General features: G+C 40.4%; 1 protein-coding gene across 4 annotated transcripts in view; it reads left to right on the forward strand.

The window, feature by feature from the left end:
• map4k4 (mitogen-activated protein kinase kinase kinase kinase 4) overlaps nucleotides 1-18,099 on the forward strand; it is a 208,826-nt gene that overhangs the window by 171,227 nt on the left and 19,500 nt on the right. For 2 of the 4 annotated variants that reach the window (XM_008116148.3, XM_008116152.3), the window contains 7 exons: nucleotides 693-799; nucleotides 4,429-4,580; nucleotides 7,098-7,195; nucleotides 9,587-9,595; nucleotides 10,223-10,398; nucleotides 13,526-13,646; nucleotides 14,641-14,832. In XM_008116148.3, coding sequence (XP_008114355.1) covers nucleotides 693-799; nucleotides 4,429-4,580; nucleotides 7,098-7,195; nucleotides 9,587-9,595; nucleotides 10,223-10,398; nucleotides 13,526-13,646; nucleotides 14,641-14,832 — 855 coding nt within the window. The remainder of the gene's footprint in view (nucleotides 1-692; nucleotides 800-4,428; nucleotides 4,581-7,097; nucleotides 7,196-9,586; nucleotides 9,596-10,222; nucleotides 10,399-13,525; nucleotides 13,647-14,640; nucleotides 14,833-18,099) is intronic. The other 2 variants (XM_003224278.4, XM_008116153.3) reach the window with 1 other exon arrangement.

The raw sequence follows: 18,099 nt of genomic DNA on the forward strand, positions 1-18,099 counted from the left end.
TGCACATCCATAGAATGACACCAGTACCCAAAACAGTATTTTAGACGAGGAATTTGACCCCTCTTCCAGTCTTTTGAAAACCAGCCTGTTACAGGAATTGTTTCCTGCATTTAAGATTAGAACAAAAATATTTATGAGTGGCTCTTTTATAGAAATTGAATGTTTGTTATGCAAAGTACTCAAGAAAGCTTTAACAAAAACTGATGACTCCAATTGGCAGATCAGTCCTTCAAATCAGTTATTCTAAGATATTATTGACCTCCAAATGTCCCTCCCCAAATGTATTTCATTGCTTTATTTACCTCTGTCAAATGTAACATGCTTTCCTCCAGTCTCTGCCTTCTACTGATCCATGACTAGGCATTTGCTGGCCTCTTAAAGCTTAATTTTCTAAATCCCCATGCTATGACAGCAAATTGCTTTGTGCATCCCTTGCTTCAAAGTTCTGTGTTCTAAACTATCACGGTAGTCTGTGAGTGGGCATATATGTGCTGATATGCTAGCTACCTACTAAACTTTTCAATCTTTTCAGCATCTTAGATGCAGTCCGACTGAGTCTAAAGACTATAGTTGGTGTCAGTAGAACTATTTTGGCTAAAAATTCCAATATTTTAGTAACCCCAATACATCAATATGGCAACAAAGCCGTGGGTGTTTCTTGTTATCTGAATTGTTTGCTTTTTCTGTGTAAGGTACCTGTGAGAACAACATCCAGATCACCTGTATTATCTCGTCGAGATTCTCCCCTACAGAGCACTGGGCAACAGAATAACCAAGCAGGGCAAAGAAACTCCACAAGGTTTGTGATGTTCATGTAATCATTTTTTTACTTCAGTTATTAGGAAAAGAAAATAGAATCTCTCATTCCTGAAGAACACAAGATTTCAAGTATACCTGTTTTAAACTAGTGTCTGCTTTATTCTGAGAGTGAGTTCATGCATGGTGAAATAGAAAATATTACTCTCCTGTGTCATTCATCGGTAGTGTAACTTCTTTTGGAAATGTAGCAATTTATAAAGCATTCTGAGTTTTAGCCTCTTGAGCAGGGATCCTCAAACTAAGGCCCGTGGATTGGATGTGGCCTTTCAAGGTCCTTTACCCCTGCCTCCCGTCCTAAACTTTAGATTTAGGATTGCCCTAATGCTGAAACACCTTAAAGGCACACAACAACAATTCTAGATAATTTGACTATTTTATCAGCCACAAGCAGGGCCACATTGAAATACTGGTAAGTTTTTGTTGCTTAAATTTTTTCTTCATTTTAAATACTGTGTTGTCCTTTCATGTTTTTTGCACTACAAATAAAATATGTGCAGTATGCATAGGAATTTGTTTTTTGTTTTGTTTTTTTCAAACGATAGCCCGACCTCCCAACAGTCTTAGGGAACAATCTGCTTTAAAAAATTGAGGATCCCTGCTCTAGAGAACTATAGCAACAATAGATCAGGGGTATCAAACTCATTTTAATCAAGGGCCACATTACCATTTATGATTGCCTTCAAAGGACTGTTGAATCAATGGACGGAGAATCTGTGGATACAGAGGGCCATATATATATATATATATATATATATATATATATATATATATATATATAAATGTTCTGACCATTTCTGCCTTAAAGTAAACAGCGAAACTAAACACCCAAAACCCACAAAACTTGGCCACAAAAGACATGGTCATCCCCGCTGTGTTTAGACATCAACACCAAAAAATAAAATAAAACTGGAAGTCACTCAAAAACCCCCAAAAACGAAAACTGCACTGTGCGCATGTGCGGAATAGCCCCCACCCTTGGAAGACATACGTGCATGAAAGGCAGCTGCGCACGAGCATCCCAACTGCCAGGGCCGGCAGATTGCATAATGCGAGGGAGGAGGACAATAGGCCTAAACAACCACATCCGGCAAGTGAACGAGGCAGAGGAAAAAAGGGTGAAGGAAAGCTTTCCCCTTTTCAAGCTTTTAAAAACTTATTTTCTTGGAATTCAGTCAGGGACTTTGCGAAAACGACAGCGCGAACGTAGGCGAGAGAAAGGAGGGAGAGCGAACAATTCCCACAATCCCTAACTGGCTATTTGGGACTATGGCAGTGGTAGTCCAAATGGGGGCCCATTTTGTCAGAAAACTGCTTGATTGTGCTTAAAGAAACGGCCTCACAGCCCTTCTGTGGGCGTCTGGTAAGTAAAAAGAGACGTTTATGAAGTAATGGTGGCATGGCTTTTCCCCAACCAGCTCTCCCGTCCTCCCTCCCTCCTCCCCCCAGTGTTCGAGCTAAGGCCTTTTTGCAAAGTCCCTGACTGCATTCTAAGAAAATAAGTTTTTAAAAGCTGGAAAAGGGGAAAGCAATGCAGGCAAGAGAAGGGACGGAGGGCGAAACAGCCGGGAGGGGAAAAACCACGCTGCCATTACTTCAGAAACGCCTCAGTTTGCTTACCAGACGCCAACAGAAGGCCTGAGAGGCCGTTTCTTTAAGCACAATCAAGCAGTTCTCTGACAAACTGGGCCCCCATTTGGACATCAACTCCCACAATCCCAAACCGGCTATTTGGGAATGTGGGAGTTGCAGTACCAAACACCAGTACAGTACAACAAGACTGCTCAAGCTCCTACCATCTTAAAAACAACAAGGACAATAAATACTAAACAGGCAAACTACTTCCAACATTCTTAAAAGAGGGAAATTCAAAACCAGGGACTCACAGGGCCAGCTAACACCTTCAAGCACAAAAAACACCCACCCAGGAACCAACCAGCCTATCACGCTAAAAACCCATTAAATAATAATCCAGGTGACACATCGCAGCATGCATGTCTGGTTCCTACCAAGGGAAATCCTATGAAAAACAACAACACCTCGGTGCAAATATTGCAACAATCTACAACCAGGACAGTGAAAACAAACCAACATTATGCACACAGGGAAAACAGGGCCAGCTAACACCATCCAACAAACGATGGCAAATGAAATAAAAAAGGACCCAGTATTAAAAAACCCCAAAAGACCCGGACATTAAATAAACAACAACACTTTGAACACAGGGAAATTCCACAGGGGAAACAATCAGGGAAAAAAAATAACAAAACAATAACATCCATACCATCAGGACAACAAATAAAAAGAGAATCATCTGAAAACAAGGGAATTCAAGAAAGGAAACAATCAGGGCCAGCTAACACCTCCAAAAAAAGGATTCCCCCAGGGAGGAAGCAGCCAGGCTGCAAGGCTGCAAGGCCATTACATGCTACTCAAGGAGACTAATAACAGCATGTATACCTGCCTCACCGAGACAATTCAGTGTATTCCAGCTCACCAAACTAGGATACCCTTACGAAGGAAACGGCCAGGCTTTGCGGCTGCAGGGCTATTCATAGCTATTTCACCTGGCGAACAAATGAATCCAAAATGCCACAGCAATGTGTGGCCGGGCACAACTAGTTATTTTACATAGTGGTTGGTGTTCTTTTTCCCAGTTTGGGTCCCAGATGTTATTGAACAACAGCTCCCATCATTTTTGGTTATTTGCCATGTGAACTGGGGATAATGGAAATTGCAACCCAACAACCCTTGTGACTCTGAGGTTGGGGAAAGGTTAGAGACAGATAGCATATCTACAAGCCTTGTACCACATCATCCATAAGCTTTAATTAAGATGTCTAATGATGAGGGATAAAGGAGTTGTAGTTCAGCATCTACAGGGCCATATAAAATGACACGGCAAGCTGAATTCAACCTGCGGGGCTTGAGTTTGACACATGTGACTTAGATAGTTCTTTGATTATAAGAAAGACAATGAAGGAAACTTGGGATGAGTTCAGCATTCATATAAATGCCATAGTGATGACAGATAAGAATTTTTACAATTATTGCTCTTTAGAAAATTATAGGTCAGCCAGCATGACTTTAGAAAGTTTATCATAGAGTCACACTAGGGGATCTAAAGATTCCTAAAGAGTTTAATACTAATACTGATATTGTTTCCTTATGCTTTTCTTGAATAAAATAAAGCATTAGTAAAATTATTTAAACATGTTGGTATAAAAAAACCTAATATTACTATTTGTAAGATTTGTCCAGTTGTATCTTCAATTAAAAATAGCCTAAATCCAGTTGTGAGTGAACTTTCAGTCTAAATCCAGTTGTGCGTGAATTTTCAAATTCTTCTTTCACCGTTCATGTGTTCAGTTTTATTGTTCTGTAGTTATGAATCACTAAAGCAGTGGTTCTCAACCTGGGTCCCCAGATATTTTTTGGCCTTCAACTCCCAGAAATCCGAACAGCTCGTAAGGTCAAAAACATCTGGAGACCCCAGATTGAGTACAACTGCACTAAAGGAATAGAGCTGTTGTGTAATTGTTGATAAAGTTAAGAGTGTCTGGCATTGAGGATGAAATGAATTTTTTTTTCCTTTTGGTAATTTCTCCTCAGCAATATAGAGCCTCGCCTGCTTTGGGAAAGAGTGGAAAAGCTGGTGCCCAGACCTGGAAGTGGAAGCTCCTCTGGATCCAGCAATTCTAGCTCACAGCCTGGATCTCACCCTGGATCCCAGAGTGGGTCTGGGGAGAGATTTCGAATGAGATGTAAGTGCCCAAAAAAGGGATCTCATTCATCATTAATTGAAAATAATCATGGGTCACTATATCAAGATAACAGGAAGAGAAGAGTGCATGTCAGTTGCAGGTCTAGCATTCCATATCTGGAATTCTGATATCCACAATTCTTCAAAATCCAAATTGTCCACACAGGTGGCTGAGATAGTGACAACATTGCTTTCTCATAGTTCAATTTGCAAAACTTTATTACATGCACAAAATTATTTAAAATATTATATAAAGTTATGTTCAGGCCACGAGCATATAAATAGGTATGTGTATGCAACAACGAGGTATTCCAATTTTTTTAAAAAAACATCTGAAATCCAAAACACTTCTGGTCATGAGTATATTTGATAAGGGATATTCAGCCTGTACATGCAAAAACTGTCAAAAAATCTGGGCAACTCTTATTTGAACATACTTGCCCTGTGCTGTAAAAGTGTGTGGTAACAAACTTTAAAATGCTATTGTCAGCTATTAAAGCTCAATTTGGCCCTCTCTCTGTTCTCTTTTCAGCGGCAGGCAAGCACCTTCCTTTATTTCAATGGTTCCCAACCTGTGGGTCCCCAGGTGTTTTGGCCTACAACTCCCAGGAATCCCAGTCAGTTTACCAGCTGTTAGGATTTCTGGGAATTGAAGACCAAAAGATCTGGGGACCCACAGGTTGAGAAACACTGCTTTATTTAAATACACTTTCAACTCTTAACTGATTAGGTGCAACAGGTTTGCTAGTACTTAATGTGTAGAGGTTTTAAGATATATTTTACTCTTTTAAATGGGCTGTATTTAATGTTTTTTTTTAAATGTATTTCAGATTGTTTTAGCATTATTGTTGCCACTTTGGGTCCCAAATGGGTTAAAATAAAATATAATGATACTTTTGAATCTCGTCTTGTAGGATAGAGGGAACAGCCTCCCAAAGACAGTTGAGTTGTAGTCATAAACCTATAGATGAAGAAAATGTAGTCAATGTCTTGTCGAAGGCTTTCATGGCCAGGATCACAGGGTTGTTGTGTGTTTTCCGGGCAGTATGGCCATGTTCCAGAAGTATTCTATCCTGATGTTTCGCCCTCTGAGGATGCCTGCCATAGATGTGGGCAAAACGTCAGGAGAGAATACTTCTGGAACATGGCCATACTGCCATGTTCCAGAAGTAATAACCAGAGCCAAGGAGGCTATATATATAAATCATGACTGGTGGGACTTTTGATTAATGGAATGTATTCTGCTGCAAACCAGATTTTATATTTTAAACTCTGAAAAGCAGTAGGTTTAGAAGAGAGACTTCTACTAATACAGTAGAGTCTCACTTATCCAACATAAACGGGCCAGCAGAATCATAGAATCATAGAATAGTAGAGTTGGAAGAGACCACATGGGCCATCCAGTCCAACCCCCTGCTAAGAAGCAGGAAATCGCATTCAAAGCACCCCCGACAGATGGCCATCCAGCCTCTGCTTAAAAGCCTCCAAAGAAGGAGCCTCCACCACGGCCCCGGGGAGAGAGTTCCACTGTCGAACAGCCCTCACAGTGAGGAAGTTCTTCCTGATGTTCAGGTGGAATCTCCTTTCCTGTAGTTTGAACCCATTGTTCTGTGTCCTAGTCTGCAGGGCAGCAGAAAACAATCTTGCTCCCTCCTCCCTATGACTTCCCCTCACGTATTTGTACATGGCTATCATGTCTCCTCTCAGCCTTCTCTTCTGCAGGCTAAACATGCCCAGCTCTTTAAGCCGCTCCTCATAGGGCTTGTTCTCCAGACCCTTAATCATTTTAGTCGCCCTCCTCTGGACGCTTTCCAGCTTGTCAACATCTCCCTTCAACTGTGGTGCCCAAAATTGGACACAGTATTCCAGGTGTGGTCTGACCAAGGCAGAATAGAGGGGGAGCATAACTTCCCTGGATCTAGACGCTATTCCCCTATTGATGCAGGCCAGAATCCCATTGGCTTTTTTAGCAGCCGCATCACATTGTTGGCTCATGTTTAACTTGTTGTCCACGAGGACTCCAAGGTCTTTTTCGCACACACTGCTGTCAAGCCAGGCGTCCCCCATTCTGTATCTTTGATTTCCATTTTTTCTGCCGAAGTGCATGTTGGATAAGCAAATATGTTGGATAATAAGGAGGGATTAAGGAAAAACCTACATCAAGTTAGATTATGATTTTACAAATGAAGCACCAATACATCATGTTAGACAACAAATTTGACAGAAAAAGTAGTTCAATACGCAGTAATGCTATGTAGTAATTACCGTATTTACTAATTTAGCACTAAAATATCAAGATGTATTGAAAACATTGACTACAAAAATGCATTGGATAATCCAGAATGTTGGATAAGTGAGACTCTACTGTATGTGTATGTACGTTTGAGTTTGTTCATGAGAGTTGAAGTGTACTGCCTGAAAATCTGAAAATACTAGAATTCCTGCTTCACCAAAAGTACTTAATTCCCTGGGTTTTGTTTTGTTTTTTGTTTTGCATTCGTGGCCCCAACCTGTGTAGCATCATCAAAATCTGAAGGTTCACCATCACAGCGTAATGAAAATACAACCAAAAAAACAGAAGACAAGAAAGAAGCCTTCAGACCCAGTAAACCTGTGGTGAGTCATGGATTATCATTGAATTTATGGCCAGAAACCATGTGTAAAAACATACACATTTTTCTAAATAATACAAGGCTTACCCTTTAAAAAGTTAAGAAACAGATTGGAGAACTTGAAAACAAAATGAAATTGTGAAAGGTGGTTTGCAAATAGTATGAATATCTTTTTTGTGTGGAAAAACTTAATTATGTTCCCATAATTTTGAATTACCATTCAAAAAAACAAAAACAAAATAAAACAAAACAAAAACATCTAAATAAGACAACTTTAACAGCATCAGAAATGTTGTCCACATGGAAGCTTTTTTTCATACATCACATTTATCTTGTGTTTACATCTTTTCTTGTAAGAAGCAACCAGTCATTTCTTCCTCATCATGCCTGGGAGTTTATAACGGCCATAACAATAACAATCCAATCATGTGCTATTTGTAGGTTTCCTGATTATGAGGACTTACCATATTTACTCGAATCTAGTGCACCATCAAATCTAATGCACACCTCAATTTTCAAGACCCTGAAACCAATAAAAGGATTTGTTGCCAAATGTAATACACAGCGGAAAGAGAATGGAAAGAAGGTACAAGAAGGAATGGGAGAGAAGAGCCTTGAAAGAAAGACAGAGAGAGGGAAAGGGAATAAAAAGAAGGTACAAGAAAGAAGGGGAGAAAGAATAATAGAGTCATAGAATCATAGAGTTGGAAGAGACCTCATGGGCCATCCAGTCTAACCCCCTGCCAAGAAGCAGGAAATCGCATTCAAAGCACCCCCGACAGATGGCCATCCAGCCTCTGCTTAAAAGCCTCCAAAGAAGGAGCCTCAACCACAGTCCAGGGCAGAGAGTTCCACTGCCAAACAGCTCTCACAGTTAGGAAGTTCTTCCTAATGTTCAGGTGGAATCTCCTTTCTTGTAGTTTAAAGCCATTGTTCCGCATCCTAGTCTCCAGGGCAGCAGAAAATAAGCTTGCTCCCTCCTCTCTATGACTTCCCCTCATATATTTATACATGGCTATCGGTCTCCTCTCAGCCTTCTCTTTTGCAGGCTAAACATGCCCAGCTCTTTAAGCTGCTCCTCATAGGGCTTGTTCTCCAGACCCTTGATCATTTTAATTGCCCTAAAATGATTTTAGTTGCCCTAAAATTCTTAAAAATGCAGAGATAGGGAAGGGAATAGAAAGAAAGTACAAGAAAGAAAGGGAGAAGGAAGTCTTGAAATTAAAGGCAGAGAGAAGGAAGTGTGGAAGGGAGAGAGAAAGAAGGAATGGAGCTATGCATCAGTGGAGCCAAGGCCAGCTCCGCTTAAAGGGAGGCTCTGGTGAGCCAGGGTGAAGGAAACTGACTCCTCCTTCTCCTCCTCCTCCACTTCAGGGCCAGTGGCTGGCAAGGCAGCGGCCCTGGCAAGTGAAGGAGGAAGATGTGAAAGTGACTGCAGTGCCTTCACCAGTCGTTCGCATTTTCCGTCTTGGCTCCTGACTCACCGCTTTGTTGGCTTGTTCACCCCATCGCTCACCAGCTCGACTCCAGTTTAGGCACAGTTCTAGTGCGCCATCTAATGTAATGTGCACTCTAATTTTGGCTAAGCAATTTAGCTAAAAAAAGGTGCATATTAGAATCACTTAAATACAGTATTTTCCACATATTAGAAGACATTGCTATTTTTATTCCTGGATAACGTGTCAAGTAAAGAATTCAATAGAAATATGGTAGCAAAGTATTCTAGTCCTCAATTGCAATTGGAGTAGCTAAACATAAGTATTTAAAAGCCTCTGTTTTGAATTTTATCTCTCTTTCAGTCAATAATGATTTCCTGTGTTAGTCTTCCATTGTCGTCATACTGACCTACCATATCAGATTCTGGTGAAGTTTGCTAAGATGAAGAGTTCAAGGCATTCAAAAATTCAAAAGTTCCAGGACCTCATTAAAAATGACATGGGAATCTACAAGTTACTACTTACCACTTGGAAATGTTTACATTTTTTGACTGGGATTCCATTGTATTTTTCTAGCCAACATGGTTGGACCTTTTGCAAGTGGACCTACAATTGTGCCTAAAGTTGTGCCTTTTACAAAGCAGTGCGTCTTCATGTTAAATGTGGATTAGTTACTCTTATTTCTGAAACAGGAGTACGAATCACTCCCGTAACTATAGTATGTAACCCCTTTCTTTCATGAGCTGCACCTTCATTCTTTAATGACAGTTATTAAACATTGTTTTTTTAAACATGATAGTGCTGTATTTTTAGTGTCTTGAAAACACAAAGGTAGCAGTACTGATATTCTTCCTGCACTAATTTTGTTTGTTAATTTTTGTTCTTTTCCCAACTATGTTTCACCCTTTTCTTGGACTGATGCTATTTTCCGGAACCTGTTTCATCTGACTGTTCTTCAGGGAGAGGTGGTAAGCAGCCAGTATTACGTTTTTGTGTAATAGGCTTGGATCCTAGGATACAGAAATTGCCCATCCCCTCTTCATTCCTGCAAATGCTTGTGATGAAAATAATATATGGAGAATAAGGGAGCTATTCTAAACAGTGCAGGAGCCACAGTGCACTGTTGGAACAAAGAGAAATCTTATAAAATCAAGTTCAGATAATAAGAAATTAAGGAAATTGATTTACGTTACTCTCCCAGGATGTCCCCACATGCTATGTTGTTCAGGAATTCCCCATAACTTTTAACGAGGGTTTTGAAAGGGGAAGCTTTCTTTTTTATAAGCTGTATTAGGTTAATCTATCCAGGATTTGGTAGTAACTAACTGTATTCTTGTTCAACGAGTATAGTATGATGTTTTTGTTGGAGCTGAATGGAAACTTTCAGATAGAATATGTTAACTTGTCAACTAACATTTTCCATATCTGTGAAAGCAAATACTCTTATTTTCTAAAATAAAAATATAGATCTTAAAGCAAAATTCTGCAGTGGTAGGAGCATGTTCTCTATCCAGTTAATGTTATGTATTTAGTAGTTGCAATTATATTCTTCAGTTGTTGTTACTTCGTTCTGATCTTCCCTATGTTCCTTTTAGGATTTAACTGCTTTGGCAAAGGAACTGAGGGCAGTAGAAGATGTGCGACCTCCCCATAAAGTGACAGATTACTCCTCTTCCAGTGAAGAATCAGGGACAACTGATGAAGATGATGATGACATAGAGCAAGAAGGAGTTGATGAATCTACTTCTGGCCCAGAAGATGCTAGAGCAGTGTTAGTTATTTTTATCCTCTGTTCCTAACATTATGTATTAGTTCACCTGACATAGTACCTTCCAGACCTGTTGGAGTTTAGGTCTCATCATTCCCAGACACCATGGCCAGCGGAAGGAACTTAGTTCCAACACATGTAAAGGGCACCCATTTGGAATATTCTTTTAAAAGAATCCCAAGTTGGTTTCATTTTCTAGCAAGACTTTCATTAGTGCTAAAGTTATAGAAACCACTATTTGTGAAAGATATTTAGGAAATTGGGAAAATTTCAGTGATAGGTATGAGGGTAATATCAAAGGGTCACAGAATAATTAACATGGCTATAGAAGACGTGGTGGGTATAATGCCTAATCAGTGAACCAAAAACTGACTTCTAGTTCACATTGTCTTGTTTAAAAAGTCTCTCCTGAGACTCAAGTGACCCCACAGGGTCACAAATGTGGAAATTCAGTGGTGGGTGCAACCCTTCAAGGTTTTCTTGGGAGACAGTGTGGTCTCCTAACTTCTGATAGTTGCTCACTCCTGGCACAGAGCAAACAATGGATTCAAACTACAAGAAAGTACAGTTGGCTCTTCATGTTTGTGGGATTAGAAGTGCAGGACCCCTGCAAATTTGTGAAAAGTGTGACTATATCTAGCCTCGCCACAACATAGTCAATACAGCATATTGAACACTGTCTCTGTTGCTGCCCTACGCTGTTTTTAATAGGAATTTACAAGCCTCACCTTGCAGACCAGCCTGCAGCACCACTGACTGTTGCTCAGTATGCAGATGTGCTTGAGGCACTAGTTGATATGTGTCTTCCTTGGCATGAAGACATGCTCAGCGCTACCCTGTTGATAATGTAGGCAAGCACATGGCACTGGCTCCACTTGGTCATGCTGTATGTACTGGGCACAAATGCTTAGGTTCTCTCCTGCCTGACTTTACTTCACCGGAAAGGGTTCGACTTGCAAACGACTTGCAAAAAGACTGGACATGGGACAAGGCTTATAAATTCCTATTAAAATGGCAAAGGGCAGCAGTAGAGGCAGTGGCAAATAATCTCCGAAATAATTAAATTCACAAAACTTTAAACCACAAATGTGGAATGTCAAATATAATGTAGATTAAATATGAATGGGCTACTAGTTCATGCCAGTAATTTTTTCTTCAGTAGATGGTGGAATATATACCATATTTCTTCAATTCTATGGCTATATATATATATATATATATATACACACACACACACACACACACATATACATACACACACACACACACATATATATATATATATATTTCCACTCGTGCACATGCACACACACACACATACATACAGGCAGTCCCCAAATTATGAACAAGATAGGTTCTGTAGGTTCTTAAGTTGAATTTGTTCATTAGTTGGAACAGGTACATTTAAAAGTGTACCTCCAGCCATATGCATGCGCAAACACACACACACAACCTTTGGGTAGCATAGGGTAGGGCTAATAATTCTGTGGTGTTTGTTTTGCTGTCTGCCCCTGTTCAGAAGATTTCAGCTCACTTTTTGTTCCTGTGATAATTGGATTTTGAAAAAATTGGCTTGTTGTGGAAACAAGGATTGGTGGGAAAGCTTCAGTGGAGACATCTTTTCTCCATGATAATTCTTCCAGGAGTGAATTTCCCTTCCTAGGGGTAGATTCTCTCACTTCCTGTTCTCTCACCACCATTCTTAACTGTAAGTCGTTTGTAAGTTGGATATTTGTAACTTGGGGACTGCCTATAGATAGGGAGAGGGGAGAAATAGAGAGAGAGGGAAATAGAGATAGGCACAGAGATGGATAGATACACATGGATCTGTGATTCTAAGAGATGTTTATATTGGGGGGAAAGTGCATCTTAAAATTGAAGAAATATAGTAACTTCTTTAAATTTCTGTAGTTACACACATGCATATGTGCCCATGCACATACAGTATACTTCTCTCCAGTAGAGAGAGGTAAATTATCATGTACTTGATAGGACTGGAAGATGTAAGAAGAGGTTCAGTAGCATATTGACTCTGTAGATCTTGCTGTAGGCCGCCTCCTATAAATCACCAGAAATGTGTTGCTATGGGGAAAGGGGAAGTGATGGAGAAAAACAAGATGCATGAGGCTGCAAAAACGGATTGGATGTGGAGCCTTTACAAATGGCCAAGGGAAGTGGGGGAGGAAATTGTTCCTCTTTGATGCAAAGTATGGTGAATACATGTTTGAAAAGTTCACACTCAAAAAAATTACTAGATTCTCATTAATTTCAGATAAGATTTATTGTTAAGAAAGTCTTCTGAGAAGCTATTGGTTACAAAAAGAAAAAATACTTCACAATAGGTGAAGGTGAATCCTGCTTTTCTACATCATCCAGGTTAATGTTTATTTGTTCTTTATAAATCAAGGAGCTAATGGGTTTGTGGTTTATTTTTGTTTGTGGTGATCTTATCCTAGTATTCTTCTAAATATTGCTTTGGTTAATGTAGAACAGTGGTTTCCAACCTGTAGTCCCCAAGAACTAAAATATGGTCCGGGGCCTCACCATTACTATACTGTTGCAACGAGAACAACTGGTTTTGCAAAACCCTTTTATAGTGCCGAAGCAATGGGGATATCGGGCAGGGAGAGGCTGACCACCTACGAAATGTGTGACAACAAACCTCCTGACTACTGTTTCTCCTCCTCCCTGCCCCTGAGCGAAGTCGTTCCTTGTGGCATCTGGAAGCGGCCGGGGTGCCTTGGTGTCTTCGTTTTTAGGCCTGGTCCTGGGGTTATTTGGGGTGCTGATTCAGAAAATTGCATTGGATAGATCACATCAGCTCTAGATGATTAAATATGGCTTTCTGTGGGTGAGCAGATGACGACTACTGGCAGGCATATCTTCTCCATCAGATACTAGAGCTGATGTGGTCTATCCAATGCAATTTTCTGAATCGACACCTCAAATAACCAAACTGAATCTAAGGTTGACCAAAACCCTTTTGGTACTAACTTTGGAGAGTGGTCCCTGGTCAAAGTGGTCCCTGATCAAGTGATCAAAAAAAGGTTGGGAGCTACTGATATAGAAACAAAATAAAAATAGAAATATCATATGATCAGATAAACAAAATGTCCTTTTCGCCAAACAGATCCACTCTAAACCTCAGCAATGGGGAAACAGAGTCTGTGAAAACCATGATTGTGCATGATGATGTGGAGAGTGAACCTGCCATGACTCCTTCCAAGGAGGGCACTTTAATAGTCCGACAGGTAATGCATTTTTTTTGGTGTGTGGTTTGCTTCCTAATTAACTCATTCTTTCGTGCAGTTTTGCTACATAATGTTAGTTGTAGGAGTTGCAGGCACATCGTTGCCTCCTGTGAATGAGCTTTGACATTTGGAGCTTGCAAAGGGAGCAGTAGTTTCCATGCGTCATTTTCTTTGTGTGTTGCATGCATAGAGTGACACTTTGCAACAACTTCAGAGTTAATTTTAGTTTGTATCCAAAGTGGAGGTTAAAAAGGTGTACTTTTTGCAGCAGGCACCGAGAATAAAATGTCTGCTATGATGACTTTAACTTTTAACTTGTCTGTTGGTATCTTATTTGTGGGATAGATTGAAACTGTGCAAAAAGGGAGCCGTGTAGTTTGTTTTAAACCTGATGCCATGTTAGGTCTTCTATCCAGGAAAGATTATGAGTAGAGGTGCAGTATTTCTGCTGTGAAATGTTATATGTAGAACTGGTGAGATTATGCTTCCCCTGTTGTGAATTTGCTAATTTCTTTAGTGTTGTGGCTCATCGAAGAAGGGACTTCACTAATTACAATTTCTTAATTTCGCAACAAAATATTAGTATCATCATTTAGCCCTGCAGGTTTAATTAAGACAGTATGTTTTTTGTTTAGATAGTTCAATTAGGACATTAAAAACATTCCAAGTGCTTTATCTGAATATTCTTAAAGCTAGAACTAAAAACAAACATGATATAATGAGGAACTCAAGGATTATGCTAGTCAAAACAGATTTGACCAATGAGAAATTAGTTTCACTGGTACTGATAGCTGGTCCTGTCAGAGAACTCCAATATTGCCAGTCCAACTCTTATCATGTATGGTACATTTCCTTTTCACCACTTCATATCTTTCTAACTCAGGCGTTGAGGCTTGGTTGATTCATTGGAACCTAAAAAATAGATCAGTTTGCTTAGGGACATAGACTTTTACGCAGCACTTGAGCAAGACAAGTGTGCCTGTTTTTTCTACAGAGTACAGTTGACACAAAGCGTGCCAGCCATCATGAGAGCAATGGCTTTGCCGGTCGCATTCACCTCTTGCCAGATCTCTTACAGCAAAGCCATTCCTCCTCCACTTCCTCCACCTCCTCCTCCCCATCCTCCAGCCAGCCGACACCCACCATGTCCCCACAGACACCCCAGGACAAGCTAACTACTAATGAGGTATGTCTTGCACCACAGCTGGCTGCTTTTATAGGGTTAGAGATGTATTGCCTAATAACTAGTTTGCAGAGGAGCTCCAGCCAGTGCCCCTTTGTGCTGCTTTGTGCTGCTGTCACTTACTCCTCACTCTCCCAGAATAACACATTTGAGCTCTTACAAACCAAACCCCTTAACTCTAGAGCAGTTTTATCCCTGAATATGCCAGTTTACTATTCTTGCTTCTTATAAGGAATTGTTAATTGCATGGCTTTTGCATAAGCTAAACTGTTTGCTTTTATTGGTATTTGTTGATATGCTGTTTTGGGGTGAAGGTGTACTTTGAAACTAGCCTAGAATCATCTGGCTTTTAAAAAAAAATGTAGTAGGGACACATAGTTCAGCGTAGTATAACTATGCATGTAGAGGGCCCTTGCTTGGGGAAATGGTGAACTGTATTAGAAAGGAAGCTTTCTCCAGCCTTACCACAAGAGGCTTGTTTTTAAAATTTCCTGATGGGTTAGCAATGGTTCTCAAACTGGAGTCCCCAAATGTTTTTAACATTCAGTTCCCAGAAATCCTAACAGCTGGTAAACTGGCTGAGATTTCAGGGAGTTGCGGGCCAAAAACATTTGGGGACCCCAGGCTGAGAACCGCTGAGTTAAGGGAGTAAGCAGTTTTTACAGCGAAACTCCCAACCTTGCTGTAATAATAACTGTGCTCCCTCCCCCTCCACCCCCCCCCCCCCCGAATTGGCAAAACCTTTGTACACCAATGGGGTTTTTTTTTTGGTATTTCAGTTCTTCTCTGAAAGCTTGGAAATGTATGGGATTGAAGTTCCCAGATAAGTCCAATAGGCATTAGCCATAAGCTGCAGGTTTCTTTGAGTTGTAATCAAAAGAGAAACTTTTCCAGATTCTGCGCCTTTTGCTATTTTTTCATTTTACAGACTGTTAAGATACTTAAAGTGACATCCAGTGGCAGGAAGTATTTATGCTGAGCTCCTCTGAACCTCTTATTAGTAAAAAAAAAAAAAAAAAGCTAGGAGAGGACAATGAAGAGGGAAGGCAAAGCATGTGTTCAAAATATTTTAGAGCTGGGAAAATGTTTTGGGAGTGATTCTGTTATATTCGGTTCAAAAGTACCTCTTACTTTCCAGTTTGAGCTGCAGCTTCATTTAGAAGCCAGCTATGTACAACACAGAATGACTAGTCTTTATGATGACCCGAAACTCACCCCAATACCTGGAATATTTCCTTAAAAGGGTGGGGTAGAATAGCCCACTTGAAGTAAACAAGACAGGCAGGAATAAAAGCTGAACATTTGTTCTGGTTATTCAGCATAGCAATCCTTCAGTTTTCAGGCTATACTCAGACATCAACTTTCAGCTTGAGGATTCAGTTTTAGCTAAATCATATGAATCTGCCTTTCTCAGCGGGTGAATGAAAAGCTATCCATGGATTGGTTAACTCCTGTTGCCACCCAGCCTAGGCTAGCAATCACATTATTTTAAAAGATCCTGTATTTATCCTCTTCTCCTGCTTCAGTTCTACTTGCCTCATGCAGGAAACTTACACCCATCACCTTTGCTTTCTCTGACCTAATTACTTCTCTTTCAGTCTCTTTTTTCATCTTTGTCCTTTCTCAGTACTGTACCATTAAAAACACACACACCTTACTATTTAATTTCCCACATTAGTTTTTCCCTGCTGCTAGTTTCACGGCCCTTTCTATCACTGTCTCTCTCCTCTTTGCACCTCTTTCCCAAATGCATCCTCAGGATAGTGAAAGTTAAATTCATGTCTACAAAACAGGTGCTGCTTCTTAGGGCTCTCTGTCCCCAAGGCATGTCCACTTAGTTTAGAACATACCTGTGCTCTTAACTACCTCTGCTGGGAGCCACAAAGACATGTACAAGAACATCCCATGGCAATGGCTGCTCCTCTGGCACTACCTATACTGACAAAGTATTTAAATCAGTCTGTATTAAAGTTGATCATTCCTGTACTTCTAGGCATATAATAGCCAAGGCACTGGAGTCTATATCTGATCAAGAACAATTAGAATGGAGGATTTAGCTTTTGAGGAGACAACTAATAATAAATATTCATAGGGTGCTATAGGATTGACTCATAGTTGGGCTACTTCCTCTCCAACTCCACCAATCCTTGCTACAGCACAATTTCCTTCCCAGTACCTCTCAAACCTGCACTGTCAGTACAGTTTTTGGTAGCTGAAAACTCATCTGATGAGGACTCGGCCTCTTTGCAGCTAGAATGTAACAGTTAGTAAGGACTCAGATATTACTTCTCTCAGGGGGCACACTGCCAGTGCCTTTAAGCCCAGTCTGTACAACAGAGCAATCCAAAGTGTCAGCTGACTGGAACATGTTAAACTAAAACTTGTTCTTAAAAATTCTCATATCCTAGTCCTCACAGATAGCAAAATAGGCAATTCTTACATCCTGGGGATTCCATGCATTCTCACTTCACGTGGAAGGTTTACCTTCTCTTGCTCATGTCAGAGAAAAACACTCTCTCTATCTCAGCCCAAAACATTCAGAAAACCTTGAATAGGGAGGCAGACTTCCTTAGCTGCTATACTCTGGATCCAGGGGAAAGGAGTCTGGACCTTCACATTTTCATCAATGATAGTACACATTAGCGACCTTCAGCATAACCTGTTTGCCTCAGACACAAATCACAGACTCAAGATTATTTTTTTCAAGACCTCTTTCTGATTGCAGTCATTTCAGCCAGAAAGGTTTCAGCACTCACTGCCCTATTCAGAAGTCTTCTTTGTATCCTTTCTTCCCACCTCCCTGGGAATGGAAGTATCTTTGGCCCTAATCATGTGAATCGCCTTTTTTGTCTACAATATCTCTGCCAGAGCCTCCTTTGATAGAAAGGTTATGCAACAAGAAGTACCATATTAGAACATATTCTTGCTACCTTCTATCCAAGCACACGTCTGCTTGGGTAAGTCCCATTCATGAATTACTCCTTCTCCACTGGCTAAGAATGATGCACTGGAGGCCTTTGAAACTGCATTATTACCAAGGAGAAGGAGCCATCTAGCCCCATTGTGGATGGCAAGAGCTAAAGTCTTAACTGGACATGGGGAGTTTTTTCTATTCTTTCCTGTGCCTTGGAACCTAAGCAGGAGAAGATGTGGATCAGTAGAGGCCCTTTTTCAACTAACGTGATATCCTTCCCAGCCTGGCTGTTGACAGGATTTAACCTATTCATGGATGGATCCTTCTCCTTGGCAATACTGGACCTTCATGATAAG

The sequence above is a fragment of the Anolis carolinensis genome, chromosome 3 (genome assembly GCF_035594765.1).
Source record: "Anolis carolinensis isolate JA03-04 chromosome 3, rAnoCar3.1.pri, whole genome shotgun sequence".
In the NCBI taxonomy this organism is placed as follows: Eukaryota; Metazoa; Chordata; class Lepidosauria; order Squamata; family Dactyloidae; genus Anolis; species Anolis carolinensis.